General features: G+C 44.8%; 1 protein-coding gene across 1 annotated transcript in view; it reads left to right on the top strand.

The window, feature by feature from the left end:
- The window catches only part of CORO2A (coronin 2A), a 418,409-nt gene that overhangs the window by 170,710 nt on the left and 229,357 nt on the right, over positions 1-18,342 (top strand). Inside the window, exon 4 of the mRNA XM_033918127.1 lies at positions 1,411-1,560. Coding sequence (XP_033774018.1) covers positions 1,411-1,560 — 150 coding nt within the window. The remainder of the gene's footprint in view (positions 1-1,410; positions 1,561-18,342) is intronic.

Genomic DNA, 18,342 nt, shown 5'->3' with positions numbered 1-18,342 from the left:
AGAAATGCATGGGGGAAGAGAAGGATGAGAGGGAGAAATGTTGGATATGGTGGTGGAGAGGGAACAGAGGGACAGATTGAAGTGGATGCAAGGGGGAGGAATTTTAGTCATAGTGATGGAGGGAGAGATGTGGCATGGTGCTGGAGAGGGGTGATAGAAGGAGACATGGGCATGGGGCTGGTGGGCAATGATGAAAAATGTTGCACATGATCCGGGGGATGAAAGGGTTAGAAATGTTGGACTCATGGAGGTGGTAAAGGGCAGGCTATGGACTCTTACCACAAAATGACTCAGACCTCACACGGATGCTGTTCCTTGGATATATGAATTTATTTATAAAGTAAATACAGAAGAGAACAGAGAAATTAGTACAGCATCAGTGTCCAGTAGAAAGTAAAGTAAAATCTACACCTGCAGTGTGCAGAATTACTCTCTCTCATCTTACATCTATGGATATACTTTTCCTGCTTTGCATTACAATTCTACTAAGCTTGCTTCTGATTGGAAACAGTCATTAGCATAATTAATCAATTACTAACTAATTGGCAATAGATCTTTATTTCCTCTCCTAATTGGCCATGTCCTTTATTCACGTTTAAATAATTAGCATTTACTTATGTCATTATCAGACTTGTGGTGATGGTCAAAAACCACCTAACTTATCTAGGCCCTTCTTCTCTGGGGCTTTCCAAAGGTTATCTGTGTATGACCTACGCCCATTTTGAACCGGCCTACACCCTGTCCTGGTTCCGCATTCTTTAGAAAGGCAGGTGCTGTGGTTTGAATGTGTGCAGGGTCTTCTGTCCAAAGCTGTCCATGTTTCCATAGGCCAAGGCAAAAACAGCTATTTCTGGTTGTTTGTTCTGTTCTTGAAGATTATCTGATTTGCAAGGATGTTTCATAAATGTTCTTAAGCGTTTACTCTGAAATTACCCCACCTGTAGTTGGCAACTGTCAGTGAGACAAGCTTACACCAAAAGTCCAACAGGACAAAAAACCCATGGGTTCAAAATCGCAAAACACACACACACACACAAAAAAAAAACAGCGGGAACGGAAAAAGTAATGTAAAAAGGTCTTGTTTGTTCCAATATAGGACATACACATACTGTGGACCCGACACAGTACTGTGTTTCGGCAAATAAAAATGCCTGCTTCAGGGGTCACTGTAGTGTTGTAATGCAGAGATAACAAGTCCTTTGTGTGTATATGAAAAATGGATGGAAGAAATTGCATTACAATTAGTACTATTATTATGGGGGTGGGGTCAGGGGTAGAGCCTGGGCGGGTCTGGGGTGGAGTTTGGGTAGGGGTAATTGGTTGATATTTGTTAGACTTAGGGGATACTTGGCTTGAAGAAGTTGAGAAACACTGTTTTAATATAATCATCTCTTCTTTGTATATTGCCAGGTTAAAGTATGGGAGATTCCAAAGAATTTATTTTCAAAGAATATCACAGATGCGCAGAAGGAACTGCAGGGTCATTCACGAAGGGTTGCCCTTATTGAATGGCATCCGACTGCTAACAATATTCTCTTTAGTACTGGATATGATTATAAGGTAGGATCACATCCTAGCACCAGGCTGAGATTTTTATTTTCTTCTATCTAGTCTTTCTCTTCATTTTACTTCATCAGGTAATAGAAGCAATAGGTGTATCTACTGCTGTTATGTTCTATTCATCTCATTTCATCCTGTTTGCATATTCACATTTTATTGCTGTCATTATGTTGGAATGAATGCTAGCCAAGACTCTAATGCTTGTGGAAATTACTTCATCAAACCAGTGGCGTACCTAGGGTATGTGGCACCCGGGGCCCATCATTTTTTGACACCCTCCCCATGTAAAAAAATATTTTTTGTAATAATCATGAAAAATAAATGGTCATAATAGAAACAGGCACTGAAAATTTTCTTTTATTGAACCTCATATATGTAACCATTAATCCAAACATAACATAAATTATGTCTGAATTGTCATAACATCAGAAGTAAATATGGAGTAGTTGCAGGTGATGCTTGGGACAATTGTGTTAGTTCGGTTTTATGTGTTTTTGAATAGAAGGGTTTTTATTTCTTTTTTGAAGATTTTGTAGTCTGTGGTCGAGGTCAATAGGTTGTAGAGTTGGGGGTCGAGTGTTAGGAGGTTGTCGAACAGTTTTTTTTCTTTTGACGATTTTGGTTGGAGGGTGTGTGAATGGTGCGTGAATTCTCCTATGTCTGGTTGAAGTGGATTTAATTATTTGGCTGAAGAAATTAGTAACCCCCCCCATTCCACACACATTAATTCTCTTCCATTTTTGTTCCCATTCTAAAAAACACTGATAAGTTCCCAGAAAAAAAATACATTAAAATAAAAAGTGAAAACAAAGGCCCCTACAGATGAGAACATAACATAAGAATAGCCTAACTGGGTCAGACCAATGGTCCATCATGCCCAGTAGCCCATTCTCATGGTAACCAATCCAGGTCATTAGTACCTGGTCAAAACCCAAAGAGTAGCAACATTCCATGCCACCGATCCAGGGCAAGCAGACACTTCCCCCATGTCTTAATAACAGACTATGGACTTTTCCTCCAGGAATTTGTCCAAACCTTTCTTAAAATCAGCAACGCTATATGCTTTTACCATAACTTCTGGCCACTTCATTTTTAAGCTTAGTTCTTTCCTTCCAAACAGAGACCTTGCTAGATGTCAAATACAGAAAGAACAAGGTAACTTCACAAAGACTTAGCTGTGCAGGAAATGTGAATCTCCTCATACACCCACCATATAGTGCAAAAATGTGCAAAGATCTGTTTTTTTCTTTCGATCACTACATAGTCTAATGCCACACAAGCAGCGCTGTTACAAACATATTCTGAAGGTCAATGCTAAGGTTAACAAAGTTTCCTTCCTTGGACCATAAGGAGATACTGACAAACCACTAGAAGAGATCCCAAAACAACTACCCAGGCACAACACCCAAAGACCCACTCAGTGTGTGAACCAGTTGAGTGGAGTGGACTAACTGGGGGGTGGAAATGGGCCCAGAGTTTGCTCAGCAGAATTTACCAGACCACCTCTTCCTCTCAACACATTGACACGCTGCCGCCACCACCACCACCATTAGGAACACCTCAACGGGTAGGCCAGCAATGCTTATAAACTTTATAAAACACATTATTATATTTTCTCATAAAGCACATATTTTAATTGAACTCTCTGACATCCTCAGCCTTGCCATTCGCAAAAATAGAAAGAAAAGTTCCCGTTTCCTGCTGTCTCATGTCCCCGGCCTATACAATATTTTTCAAAAGTCTGACCAAATCCTCGTTTCACTTGCATTATAAAGTACTGAGGATGCCATCTCTCTCCAATCCCAGGTCCTAAAGTCTAAGACAGTAGCGCAAACTAGTGCTGCCCGATTCAAGAAAAAAAATTTTTCGATTCGATTCAGCCTATTGAATTAGTTTTTCGATTCAACTTTCCTGCCCAATTGGGTGTTTGTTTGGTTTTTTTTTAAACATCCTGGTGGGTTTATTTTATAGCTTTTTCACCCCCCCCCCCCTCCTTTTGCTTCTCCTAACCACACTGGCGCTGTGGTGTAAATAAAATAAAGAAACAAAAAGGACTTTTCCTCTCTGTTAAATCCTAGCTCACGTTTGCGGTCTAACACCAGCTCTGGCAGGATACACATTTCAAATCTGACATATTGTAATCACAAAACAGAAAATAAAATTAGTTTTTCTACCTTTTGTTGTCTGGTTATTTTTCAAATCTTGTTGGTCTAAGGCTCTGGTTGTCTTCTGATAACTTGCTTGCCAGGGTCTCCTTCTTCCTTCTTTCTGCATGCTAACTATCCATCTGCCATCTCTGTCCTCCCCGTTTCCCTTCCCTCCCCAGGAGGTCTGGCATCTATCCTTTTTTCGTCTCCCTCCACAGATCTATCTTTTCTTAACTACCCTTTCATCCAGCATTTTTTTTAAAAGTTTTTTTTTAAGTTTTATTAGGATTTTATATACCGCCTATCAAGGTTATCTAAGCGGTTCTACAATTAGGTACTCAAGCCTTTTCCCTATCTGTCCCGGTGGGCTCACAATCTATCTAACATACCTGGGGCTATGGAGGATTAAGTGACTTGCCCAGGGTCACAAGGAGCAGCGCGGGGTTTGAACCTACAACCCCAGGGTGCTGAGGCTGTAGCTTCAACCACTGCGCCACACACTCCTCTCCCTCCTTCCCCACCACCCCAGGGTCCACCATCTCTCCCTTTCTTTTCCCAACTACCCTCCTATCCAGTATCTCTATCCCCCCTCCACACCATCCCATGTGTCCAACTTCTCTCCCTTTCTGTTCCTTCCCTCTCTAAAAACTATGGTCCATCATCTCTCCCTCTTCTCTATTTTCAGACCCATTATTTCTTCCCACCCAAAGTCCGGCATATGCGCGTCTCTTTGAACCCCCTCATTCCCTCCGTGTATTTCTACACCAGGGCCCCTCTCCCTGAAGGCCTGTACCCCCCTTAAAGGTCTGCATCCCACCCCTGAAGGCCTGCACTCCCCCCGAAGGCCTGCACCCCCCCTCCGAAGGCCTGCACCCCCTTGAAGGCCTGCCTGCCTGTCCCCCCCCTGAAGGCCTGCCTGCCTGATCCCCTTGAAGGCCTATCTCCCCTTGAAGGCCTGTTCCCCCTTGAAGGCCTGCCTGTCCCCCCCTTGAAGGCCTGACCCTCCCTTGAAAGCCTGCCTGCCTGACCCCCCCTTGAAGGCCTGTCCCCCCTTTGAAGGCCTGCCTGCCTGTCTCCCCTTTGAAGGCCTGCCTGTCTCCCCCCCCTTGAAGGCCTGCCTGCCGGCTGCCTTCCCTGCCCCTGGCCTCCCTGCACCACCTGAATCAGCCCGCAGCGGGATCGCGATGTCAGCGATCCCTTCACTGCTTCGGAGCTGCTTCCTCCTCTGCGGTCCTGCCCCTTCTCGGACATCAGAGGAGGGGAGGGGAGGGGCGGGACCGCGGCGCAGGAAGCAGCGCCGAAGCAGCTCAGGGATCACCGACATCACGATCCCGCTGCGGGTTGCTTCATAGGTGGTGCAGGGAGGCCAGGGGGGCGAGCGGTCCTTCGGGGGTGGGGGGGACTGAACGGCAAGGCTGGGAGCACCCCCCTCAGGGCTGGCACCCAGGGCGGACTGCCCCCTCCACCCCCCCCCCCTTAGTACGCTACTGCATCAAACAGGTTTTGTCATAGTGAGAAATATACTGTAAATTGATTTTGGTGGTAAATATCAACCAAACTGTTGGAGCCAATGCAGAAAGCTATCATGAGCTGAAGCATGTGGTCTATGAGCTTGTTTCCAGCTGCACAGTATAGAAAAAAGGTTGAGCATAGTTATACAAAATTTGGTTTTGTCTAAATTAGACTATTGCAGCAGTCTATATCTGGATTTTACACAATAATGAAAGGCAGTGGTTCTTAGACTTGTTCTGTGGGACCCCCAGCCAGTTGGATGTTCAAGATATCCCTAATGAATATGCATGAGGCAGATTTACATATAATAGAGGTGACAGGCATGCATATTGAGGGTGAGTGGCACCCGGGGCGGTGGCACCTCTCCTGTGCCCCCCTCCACATCCGCTCGCCCCTTCCCTCCACCTTTTAACTTCGGCGCAAGCAGCCACCAACTTACTTTGGTGCTTTCTCTGATATCACTTCCTAGGTGCAGGTCCCAGAAGTGATGTCAGACAGAGCGCTGAAGTTGACGCAGGCAGCAAGTTAGTGGCTGCTCGTGACAAAGTTAAAAAGGTACGGGGTAGGTAAGGGGTGCATGCGCGACAGGGGGTGGAGTGGGAAGGTGGAGCAGAGAAGAGGAGAGGTGCCGGGACCCCGAGCAAGATGGCACCTAGGGCGGACTGCCCCACTCGCACCCCCCCTTTCTACACCACTGCATTGAGGATATCTTAAAAACCCTGCTGGCTGGAGATCCCTCAGAACAGGTTTAAGAACCACTGTTGTAAGGCTTTGTAAATTATACAGAATGATCATGTTACTTTTTCTATTAAGGCTTTATACTAATGCTTATTTTTTAAAAATCATTCTGGATTTGCTCATTTGTATTTGATGTAAGTGTTGCACATTTATGATCCAATCCACTCTTAGATCTACGGGTTCATTATGCCTACACTGACTCAGACACCCAGGACAATGCTTTCTCCATTGTTGGGCCTCTGTTGTGAAATACAAATTACCAAGCAGCTTGTGCCTTCTTCTCTTTTCTGTCAACTTTAAGAGGAGGTTAAAAACACATTTATTTGTACAAGTGTACTGTATATGTTATATTAGCAGGTAGCTTAGAGAGATTGAGAGATAGTGGGGCTCATATTCAAGAGAAATAAACATCCAAAACATAACATAAAGTTGCATTTGAATGTTTTGTTTGCTAAAATTTCCAAATTGCCATTCTGTTACGTCACTTCCGAATTCCATATGCTAGGTGTTCAATCCCAACCTGCAATCTGGGAGTTGCAGAAATCCAACACTTTTCTGAGCACATGCTCCTCCCCCTAAGACTGAGAGTTTCAATTTCTGCAAGCAATCCGTCTTTTGAATTGCTCTGCTTCTTTTTCGCATTTTTTCACTTAAAGTTTGCTTTTTCAGTGGCTTCAATGCCTTTCTGGTGGGTCCCTGTTGGAGGAAAGGACACAGTCCCGCAGAGCCAGATTGCTGCTTCACAGAGAAACTTTGGTGGTACCACCATTCTGAGACTCAGGGTCCATTCCCCTGGGAGTTCACTTGCCTGTGGACCTTGTCACAGGTTTTAAGTGCAGGTTGTATGCATCTGGAGTGAAACCCCTCAGGGTTTAAGGCTGCAGGCAGCATTTCCCACCCCCGATTGCAGTACATGACATGCCAAAGAAGATCTTTAACGAGATACCATTGATTAAAGTCAGACCACCATTTGAGGCCGATACTTTATGGAGAATGTGGGACATAAGTTCAATAAGTGCTCCTGGTGTCTATATTGAGGATGATGTTCAGAACTGGTATTCTTCTTTAGAAGCTGCCCTAGATGTTCTAGCGCCAGAAAAGAAGATTAGGTGTAAAAACTAAATTGATAATGTTGGCTGGAGGACTCCTCCTATAATTCAAGTTAGACAGGAAGTGAGGAAAGTTTCAAGTTTCAAGTTTATTAGGAGACTTGATCAATCGCTTAATCAAATATTCTAAGCGATGTGAATTACTTAAATAATGGGTAAGAACTCTTAATTTTAACATTAATAAACAAGGGAAAGCTGACCGCTGCTGGAAGAAATCATGTGAGGATTTAGATTCGGTTGAAAGAATATCTCCATTTATGTGAGATGGAAAAACAAGCTTTTGTTTGATTCAAGATAAATGATAACTTGAATCGTCCAAGAATATTATTTGATACTGTTAGAGATCTAACTGAAAAGGTAGTGGATAGAGAAGAGAACATCGTACCGCCTGCCAGTTTATATGTTGCCTATTTAGAGCAAAAGATGAGCATTAAACATCGATTAGAGGAAGAGCCTTTAACTATACATTCATCTGTCCTAATAATTAGATGGGAGAAATTTTATGAAATCAATGTACAAGAAGTAGAACATGTTGTTAAAACTATGACTACCCGAAAAAAGACAAGAATCAAGAACAACAAAACAGGTAAACACAAGAGGTCCAATCAAAGGAAGAAGCACAGGTAAGAAGCCTGCAGTGCTCAACTGCGCCATGGCGAGCCATGTATTTGTTGCACTTTGGCTATACTGTTTGCTCCAATAAAGATATTATTAAAAAACAAACAATGACTTCCTTGTTGTGTCAGTTTTGAGCCATGTTCTTTGGGGGTTATGAGTCAGCTTGCAGATAAGATTGCTCCACTTCTTACGAAGTTGGTGAATAAATCTTTCATTGAAGGCTTGTTCCAGATAAGGTAGGCACGATAAGACCAATTTTGAAGAAGTTAGATCTTGACAAACAGATCATGTCAAGTTATCGGCCTATATCCATTCTGCCTTTTGTAGCATGGGTGCTTGAGAAACTTGCATTAGGTCAGTTAGCACAGTTTATTGAGCGAGCTGTCTGTTTAGACAAGAACCAGTTTGAGTATAGAAAGAATCATAGTGTGGACACATTAATTATTGCGACCATTGATGAACTACGTTTAGGTATTGATCAGGATCATTGCTTTTGTGTAGTGTCCGTTGATATATCTGCAACGTTTGACTCTCTTAACTACTGCGAGTTACTGGAAAGATTGAAAAAGTTGGGGTGGATGGCCGAGTATATGAGTGGTTTGTGTAATTTCTTGATAACAGGAGATTGTGTGTCCGCACATATGGATGAGATGGGTGTTTCCTTTAGAATGTATGTGGATGACATCCAGTTTTTCTTTAAAGTACAGGGATGGGGTGATAAATTGTTAACTGAGTTAAATGGATATATAGAAAAGATTATAAAATGGATGCTTTGACTGCCAGAGGAGAGGAGAAGGGCAGGCGAAGAGAGGAGAAAGGCAGGCGAAGAGCAGAGAAGAATTCATTTCAGCAGGGCAGCGCGAGGGGAAAGCAGAGAGCCAGGGGCAGGCGAGAGGTAGCTCCGCCCACCCCCACCGCATCAGCGGCTTCAGCCCAGACTCCCCCTTAAGAGGGGGTGAGCCGCGGCAAGGAGCTCACTGCTTTGACCGCCGGAGGAGAGGAGAAGGGCAGGCGAAGAGAGGAGAAGGGCAGGCGAGGAGCAGAGAAGAATTCATTTCAGCAGGGCAGCGCGAGGGGAAAGCAGAGAGCCAGGGGCAGGCGAGAGGTAGCTCCGCCCACCCCCACCGCGTCAGCGGCTTCAGCCCAGACTCCCCCTTAAGAGGGGGCGAGCCAATGGGGAGCGGCAAAGGCGCTCGCCTTAGCGAGAGCGCCTTTGTGAAGGAGCCTTGAGAATGAGCCCAGGCAGCCCAGCAGCGATATCTAAAAATTAAACCACAGGTACTCATTTCTCTTTCTCTTTCTACTCTTTCAGCTAGCTGAGCGCTGGGCACAACCCATTCACACCGTGGGACATAGGAATGAGAAAGGAGTAATGGAGGCCGTAGGAACCCAGCTGTGCTACCCAGTATACTGCACCGAGTGTCATATGTATGACTACCTCCCCTCCGGGAGGCAGGCGTACATTTGTGGTCGATGCCAGGAACTGGATAGCCTGAAGAAGGAGGTTAGGAGACTGCAGGTTAGAGTCCAGGAGCTGGAGGGACTCTGCACCTTAGAGGAGCAGTGCTGGATAACTGAAGACATTGATGACACCGCCAGAGAGAGCCACATCATGAAACAAGTCAGAGAGCTCGAGAAGTTCATCGAGGAGGCCTGCCGGATGGTGGAAGCACAGGACCACCAGCACATCAGGAGAGAACCAGCAGAATCCACCAGACAGAATCCACCAGACGCCATGGGAATAGGACCTTGCGGAGGATCTGGATAAGCAGATGAGGTGGAGACCCAGCAGAGCCCGGAGGAAGGACCAGCGGACTGCGCCATTGACACTGACCTGAGACCAGAGAGACAGTTGAAGAAGAGGAGGTCTGCTATCGTAGTCGGAGACTCAATCCTGAGAGAAGTGGACAGTTACATAGCCAGAGGGAGAGAGGATCGACTAGTCACATGTCTCCCGGAGGCGAGAACGAAGGATGTCATCGACAGAATTGAGAGGATCCTGGAGGGAGCCGAGACGGAGGAGACAGCAGTGGTGATCCACATTGGAACCAATGACATCAGCAGGAGGAACTACAACAGGACTACACTAACTGACCAGTTCAGGATCCTGGGGAGGAAACTGAAATTGAGGACAAGGAAGATAGCCTTCTCAGAGATCCTGCCAGTACCGAGAGCGGACGCAAGGAGGCAGAGCGAACTACAAGCAATAAACGGTTGGCTAAGGAGATGGTGCGAGGAGGAGGGGTTCCACTTTGTTCGGAACTGGACAACCTTCTTGGGGAAGAACAAGCTCTACAGGAGAGACGGACTACACCTGAGCACGACTGGGACGAGGATGCTGGCATGCAACATACAGAGCGTCATAGACTTGGCTTTAAACTGAGGAGAAGGGGAAAGCCGAGAGTCGATCTGACCTCGACACATTGGACAATTGTATCAAGGACATTGTAAAAGAGGGCTCGGGACTGAGTGAGAATCTCTGGAAAAAGGACCAAAGGACGTAATGCAGGGGCCCAGGGTGCAAGTGAAATGGGCAAGCAGGATTAACAAAGCACAACAGGAACCAGAGGGGCAACCAGAAATGGGGAAACAAGCTGAGGACATAACAGACACACCGCAGGAGGAGGATGATCGAGGCTCGCCTCGGGGACTAACCACCCATGAGGGGGACGCCAAACCACGAAAAAAACCAACACGGAAGGCAATCAACTGGGACTTACAGTGCCTATACACCAATGCTAGGAGCCTAAGGGCCAAAATGGGAGAGCTGGAAGTCATAGCCAGCAAAAAGGACCTGGACATAATTGGAGTCATGGAAACATGGTGGACTGATGACAACAAATGGGATGTGGCCATACCAGGGTACAAGCTCTACAGGAGGGACAGGTCACACAAAAAAGGTGGAGGAATAGCACTATATATAAAAGACTACATATCCTCAACCAGGATGGAAACAGCAGTAAGGACGGATGGCTTGGAATCATTATGGGTTAAGCTACTAGGAGGAACTGGAGCAGACATAAAATTGGGACTGTACTATTGCCCACCTGGACAATCGGAAGAAATTGACCAGGACCTGGAGGCTGAACTGAGGCAGGTATGCAAGAGCGGAAGTACGGTGGTGATGGGGGACTTCAACTACCCTGGGATAAACTGGAGTATCGGGCATTCAAACTGTACGAGGGAGACCAAATTACTGGAGGCCACGAGGGACTGTTTCATGGAACAGCTGGTCAAGGAACCAACACGGGGAGATGCCACTCTTGACCTAATCTTCAACGGACTAGGGGGACCCGCAAAAGAAGTGGCGGTACTAGCCCCACTAGGAAACAGCGATCACAACACGATCCATTGCAGATTAGAAATTGGATCATCAAAGGTGAAAAGAACCACAACGACGACACTCAACTTCAGAAAAGGGAATTATGATGCCATGAGGAAATGGTGGGAAAGAAACTCAACGGCAACACAAGGAAGATGGAGTCCGTAGAAAAAGCCAGGACCCTACTCAAGGGCATGGTGCACGAAGCACAGAACCTGTGCGTCCCCAGGTTCAGGAAAGGGTGCAAAAAAATAGAACAAAAAATCCAGTGTGGATGACAAATGCAGTGAAAAAGGCGATAAGTGACAAGAAAGCATCGTTCAAAAAAATGGAAAAAGGACCAAACAAATGACAACCATAAGGAGCACAAAGAACACCAGAGGGAGGGTCACCGAGCGGTTAGGAAAGCAAAAAGAGAATATGAGGAGAGGCTGGCGGGGGAAGCAACAAACTTCAAATCATTCTTCAGGTACGTTAAGGGGAAGCAACCGGCAAGGGAGGAAGTGGGACCCTTGGATGATGGAGACAGAAAGGGAGTGGTAAAAGAGGAAAAAAAGATAGCCGACAAGTTAAATGAGTTCTTCACGTCAGTCTTCACGAAGGAGGACAAAACCAATATTCCAGAACCCGAAAAGATCATAAATGGAGATCAGGATGATAATTTGGTCCGAATAGAAGTGAATCAAGTGGATGTCCTCAGGCAGATAGACAGGCTAAAGAGCGACAAATCGCCAGGTCCGGACGGCATTCACCCAAGGGTACTCAAGGAACTAAGGAACGAAATAGCAGAGCCACTTCGACAAATATGCAACCTATCCTTAAAAACTGGAGAGATTCCGGAGGACTGGAAAATAGCAAATGTCACGCCCATCTTCAAGAAGGGTTCAAGGGGTGACCCAGGAAACTACAGGCCGGTGAGCTTGACCTCAGTCCCGGGAAAGATGATGGAAGCGCTGATTAAGGACAGCATCTGTGAGCACATCGAAAACAATGGACAGCTAAAGTCGAGCCAACATGGCTTCTGCAAGGGAAGGTCATGCCTCACAAACTTATTGCACTTCTTTGAGGGGGTAAACAGCCAGGTGGATAAAGGGGAATCCATAGACATCATTTACCTTGACTTCCAAAAAGCCTTCGACAAGGTACCACACGAAAGACTGCTTAAGAAGCTATGGAACCATGGGATGCAAGGGGAGGTCCACCGATGGATCAAAAACTGGCTGGCAGACAGGAAACAGAGGGTTGGAGTAAAGGGCCATTACTCAGACTGGCAATGGTTCTCGAGCGGAGTTCCACAGGGATCGGTGCTGGGACCGCTCCTGTTCAATTAACGACCTGGAGGCGGGAACAAAATGTGAGGTCATTAAATTTGCGGATGACACCAAGCTATACAGCAGGGTCAAAACCACGGAAGACTGCGAAGATCTCCAAAAGGATCTGACGACGTTGGAAAAATGGGCCAAAAAGTGGCAATTGAGCTTCAACATAGGGAAATGCAAGGTCATGCATGTAGGGAAAAAGAACCCGATGTTCACTTACAAAATGGGGGGATCACCGCTAGGGGTAAGTAACCTGGAAAGAGACCTGGGAGTGATGGTAGACACAACATTGAAGGCGTCGGCGCAGTGCGCCACAGCCTCAAGGAAAGCAAACAAAATGTTGGGCATCATTAAGAAAGGTATCACGACCAGGACGAAGGAAGTCAATCTGCCACTGTATCATGCTATGGTGCGCCCGCATCAGGAATACTGTGTCCAGTACTGGTCGCCGTACCTCAAGAAGGACATGGCAGTGCTGGAAAGAGTCCAGAGAAGAGCAACAAAGCTAATAAAGTGTATGGAAAACCTCTCATATCCTGACAGGCTGAAAGAGCTGGGGCTGTTCTCCCTGGAGAAGCGGAGACTTAGAGGAGACATGATAGAAACCTTCAAGATCATGAAGGGCATAGAAAAAGTAGACAGGGACAGATTTTTCAAATTATGGGGGACCACAAATACAAGGGGGCACTCGGAGAAGTTGAAAGGGGACAGATTTAGAACAAACGCTAGGAAGTTCTTTTTCACCCAGAGAGTGGTGGATACATGGAACGCGCTTCCGGAGGCTGTGATAGGCTGAAGCACGTTGCAGGGCTTCAAAGAAGGTTTGGATAGGTTCCTAGAGGACAAAGGGATTGAGGGGTACAGATAGGAATAGAGGAAGGTTATAGGGATAGGAGTAAGAGGCAATTTATAGGAATAGTCGGGACCACTGATCAGGCAAATGGGCCTGATGGGCCTCCGCGGGAGTGGACCGCTGGGCGAGATGGACCTCTTGTCTGCCTCAGCGGAGGCAACTTCTTATGTTCTTATGTTCTTATGAGAGGTAGAGGCCGAATTGAAGGAAGATATTACATCAATTACCTTAAATGCTAAAACCTATAAAGTTCATTCTTCCATCAAGATACTTGGTGTAATTTTGGATCGGAACTTCACAATGAAAAATCAGGTTGACTCCATGGTATGTAAGGGTTTCCAAACACTGTGGAAACTGAGAACCATAAGAGCTTATTTTGACATAAATTCATTTTGATTGTTAGTGTAAGCTCTGGTGTTGAGCAAAATAAACCCCAAAAACCCTCTTCCTTTTTCCACCATCCACAGCTTCTTGGTTTGGGTACAGGCAATAGGATGCCCAGGCTGTTCTTTTCGGCTCTCTCAAGCTATGTTTTAAGCTTTCTCTGTTGGCTATATATATATATATTTTTTTTTTTTTTTTAATTTTTTGAAGTGGCTTCTTCAGGCTTCAAAGTGATGGCAGCCTCCTTTGTGGCACGTGCCAGTCACATGAGATTGCACAGGGTGTCCTCTGTGGAAGTGGATGTTTGCCCCCAGCTAATGCTGGATGGTATGGATTATGTAGCGAATGCCCTTTCTGATCTCTGAGTTCTTACCGCTTATTCGGTGTCTATATGCTGACATTTTTAACTCTGCCTTGGGCAGGGGATGCTGCCTCCAAGGCCATGTTATTTATTTATTTATTTAGATTTCTATCCCGTCCTCCCATGAGCTCAGAACAGGTTACAAAAGCATATTCACAGTAGATTACAGTAGACACATACAGTCAGTTAAATTAGATATTCATGGTACATTACATAGGACAGAGATGGCGAACCTATGGCACGCGTGCCAGCTGTGGCACGCGAAGGCCTTGCAACTGGCACGCGGGAAGGTCCGCAATTAAGATATGCGGCGCGGCGGGAGGCGAGTGTGCCGGTGTCTGCTTTGCAGCTCACCTGGCAACAGGGCCGGACTGGCCATTGGGAGGACCGGGCTTTGTCCCGGTGGGCCGTGGCCCATCCTCCTGTGCTGGCTGCAGTCCTGTGAGTGGATGTTTAGCCTGCCTGTCTTCCCCTTAGTATACTATGAGCCAGGCAGTGTGTGAGGGGGAAGTGGGGGGAGGAAGAGAAGCTTCACACTGAGTCTGTCACAGGAACTCAGTGAGGCTGTAGTGTGACTCCACATGTGACATCTGTAATCAGGAACAGTTCCTAGTGCTCCCATGCTAGAGAGGTGAGGATATGGGGGATGTTAATGTGTCTAATAATGTGCTCCTCTGTAAAAACCTCTGTATCTTCCATGGGGGACATGCTAAATTCGAAGAAATAAAAAAGCTGCTTATGATGATTGCATAGAGAAGTTCAGTAAGCTGAGAGGAGGGCTGGGCTCTCTGTGAACAACCAACACACTAATCCTCTGCGCTGTACCTTATGGAAAACTCAATATAGCAAAAAAACAGTAAAGTGTATATGTGGCCCTTCACAGTGCTTTTCTAAACATCATAATAAAATAACAAAGGCTCCAATAATGAAAAATAAAAGTCCTTTTCCCATACACTCAGGTCACCTCTTAATTAGTTGTTATTGTGATGAATCCAATGTTGTATAGTCATTAATGCAATTAATCCAGTTTGCGGGACATTTTATTTGGGGAATCACAGTCACTTCTCCAATACATCAAGACTACAAATAAAACATCTCTTCTTAGTCCTCTGCTGTCACATAAACCTCCAGCTCACTAAGGTTGGACATTGCTGAGCTGCCTCTTGTTATCCGGATTTTTCATTGTAAAAAGCGCGGACCCCGTGGTTTGGTTTTATTGACAAGCGCTTGTCATTTTTGTTTCAAAGGTGAGAGTCTGTCATTGCTTTTATAGAACATTAAAGTTTGAACATATCGCACGATTATCTTTCCTGTGCATCTTCCTTTAAATTACATTGTTTTCTGGAGGATCTTTGGGTGTTCAGCATTCCTTTGGGAGTTTTGTGTGACAGCAGAGGATTAAGAAGAGATGTTTTAGTCGTAGTATTTATGGATCTTCTCTCCCCCCCTCCATGTCCCATCTTCTCTCTCTCCCCTCCCCCATGTCACATCTTCTTGCGTGTTGGCTGTTGCACTCCTTACTTATTAGTGGCTGGCCGTTCCTCTCAAGTGTGCTTCTGCATTTTAGCCCTGCCCCTGGACTTCAATGGGCGGGGCCTGCGTGAGGTCATGTGATTGGGCTGCTCAACCTAAAATGCCCGGGCCTATTTTTTGTCCCAGTCCGGCCCTACCTGGCAATTTGTTCCTTGCGGCTGCCTGAACCACCGCGGGGCTGTGAGAAGCAAAGTCTCACTCCCCGCCTCCGCCTCTGAACCCGCCCAGGTACTCGCCTACAGCACCGAGCGTTCTTCTGTCACGCCCTCCCACCCTGGCGGGAGACTTGAGGAGAACAGGAGACGCAATCTGCATTCTACATCATTTATTATTAGGTAAACTTCTACTTTGCCCTACCTGTGCTGCCTAAGTTTAATTGGACCAATAATACTAATGTTAATTATAAACTTACCTGGGCTCCTTTTTAAAAACCTATTAAATTATCTGGCTATTTGTCTAGGTGTCCAGGTTAGGGTTGCACAAGTCCGGTTTTCACCCGGACAGTATATTTTTTGACCAAAACGGATGTCTACAATTAATAAAATTCCCCAATCACTTATTTTTTTATGGGGACGGATTTGTATACAGCACTTCATTAGATTTTTTTTATTATACAAATTTTATCTTTTTGTAGACTTGAAGTCTTGAACAAAGAAAATGAGTACAGCAAAAAAAGCAAAAACAGATAGTGGAAGACCATTCCAAGAGGCCTGGACAGAGACATATGGAGTGATTGAACGCAGTGGGAAAGCATTGTGTATTATGTGTAATGAAAGTGTTGTGTCTCGCACATCAAGTGTCAAACGTCACTTTGAGACCAACCATAACAGTGTTGCTGAACTTGGTTTAGCTCAAAGAAAAGAGTTCCTTGTAGGAAAATTAAAGAAATATCACTCCCAGTCTCTTAGTTTTAGCAACTATCTTTCAAAAACTAATCATCTTACAGTTGCCAGCTTTCAAATTTCACTGTGCATGGCAAAACATGGTAAGCCCCTCTCTGATGGAGACTTTATCAAAAAGGCAATTTTGGCTGGGAGTAATTCACTCTTCCATGATTTCCAAAACAAGGATAAAATTGTGCAGCGCATCTCTGAGATGCCGCTAAGCAGAAATACTGCAAAAGATAGGGTTCTGCGAATGGCTGCTGATGTTAGTCAACAGCTTACTTGTGACTTACAAAAAGCACCCTTCTACTCCATGTGCTTGGATGAAAGTACAGATATTACTAACCATGCAAGACTAGCGCTCATTTTGCGTTATGCTACTGGTGACATCATGAGAGAAGAGCTGGTAAAACTGCTGTCTTTGCCTGGAAGAACACAAGGGATAGATATCCACAATGCTGTGATGGAGGCTTTTTCATCACTAGACATAAGTCCAGAAAAAGTGGTTTCAGTTACTAGCGATGGAGCACATAGCATGGTGGGGACAACATCAGGATTCATTCATTTCTTTGCTAAGGAAGCAAAACATCCACTGATTCAATTTCACTGCATAATACATCAAGAGGCTCTCTGCGCCAAAGAAAGCAGCAAAAAACTTGACGATGTCCTCAAAGATGTAACAAAAATGGTAAACTTCATCATGGCGCGTGCTCTTAATTTTCGACAATTTCAAGCCCTTCTTGATGAGGTTCAGGCACAATATAACACTTTACTGATGTACAATAATGTACGGTGGCTGAGCAGAGGACGAGTGTTAGAGAGATTTGTGGCCTGCTTGGAAGAAGCTATTTATGAACGAAAAGGGGGAAGACTATCCTCAACTCACCAACATGGCCTGGCTTACCAACCTCATGTTCTTTACAGATTTTACTAACCACTTTAATGTACTAAACAAAAAATTACAAGGCATGGGAAAAACAGCAGAAAGCATGTTTAGTGACATCAAAGCTTTTGAGAGAAAATTGCATGTTTTTGAAAAAGACCTTGAGAGTGGACAGCTAAAATATTTTCCCAACCTAAAAATACATTTGGATAATTCTACAACATTTGTGGACAGTCATAAAAAACACCAGGAAATCCACAAAGAATATTCCACCATTGTAGCCGAAGCAAAGGAGAATTTTAGTAAAATATTTTCTCAGTTCCGTAAGATGGAGACAACCCTTTCATTTATAACTTCCCCAGAAAAGTCCACATTTGAAGATCTTGATCTTTCCTGCTTACAGTGGTTGGATATTCAAAATTTGGAAATGGAGCTACTGGAATTTCAAGAAAGCTCTATCTGGAAAAGTAAATTCAATGACCTGCGTGGGGCTCTTGAACGTATTGAGTGTGAAAGGGTGACAAATGAAATCACTGCTAGCAGTTCTGAAAATGAAATCCTAAAAGCGTGGAATTCTCTGCCAGACAATTTTAAGTCCATGAAAGCACTTGGGATTGCTCTTCTTACTTTGTTTGGGTCATCCTATGCTTGTGAGCAGCTGTTTTCGGCTTTGAATCATATAAAATCTGATGCTAGAAACAGATTAACGGATGACATGAGTGCTGCATGTGTTGCTCTGAAATTAACGCACTATGAGCCAAGGATTGACAAGTTATCAGCATGCATGCAACAACAAAAATCCCATTAATTTTTTTCAGAGCATGCCCATGAAGCAGTGTTTTCAGTTTGCAGTTAAGACACTTTCTAAGTTATTTAAATATTATTTAAAGATGTTATTTAAAAAAGGGACTTTACATGGCCCTGTTGTATTCCAATCTGGAATTTCCAATAAAAACGGTTGGTTTAATTGAAAGCTCTTTTGTTTTCTTTACATCATATTATTAGAAATGTAATGATTTAACTATTTTCTAATTTGATTGTAAATTTTACAAAAAAACATGTATAGACTCTTTGGGAATACACACCGAGTCTTGACACAGTTAACAGTTTTAAGAAGTT

This window comes from Geotrypetes seraphini, chromosome 1 (assembly GCF_902459505.1).
Source record: "Geotrypetes seraphini chromosome 1, aGeoSer1.1, whole genome shotgun sequence".
Classification (NCBI taxonomy): Eukaryota; Metazoa; Chordata; class Amphibia; order Gymnophiona; family Dermophiidae; genus Geotrypetes; species Geotrypetes seraphini.
This window is presented reverse-complemented; position numbering and strand designations above follow the sequence as displayed.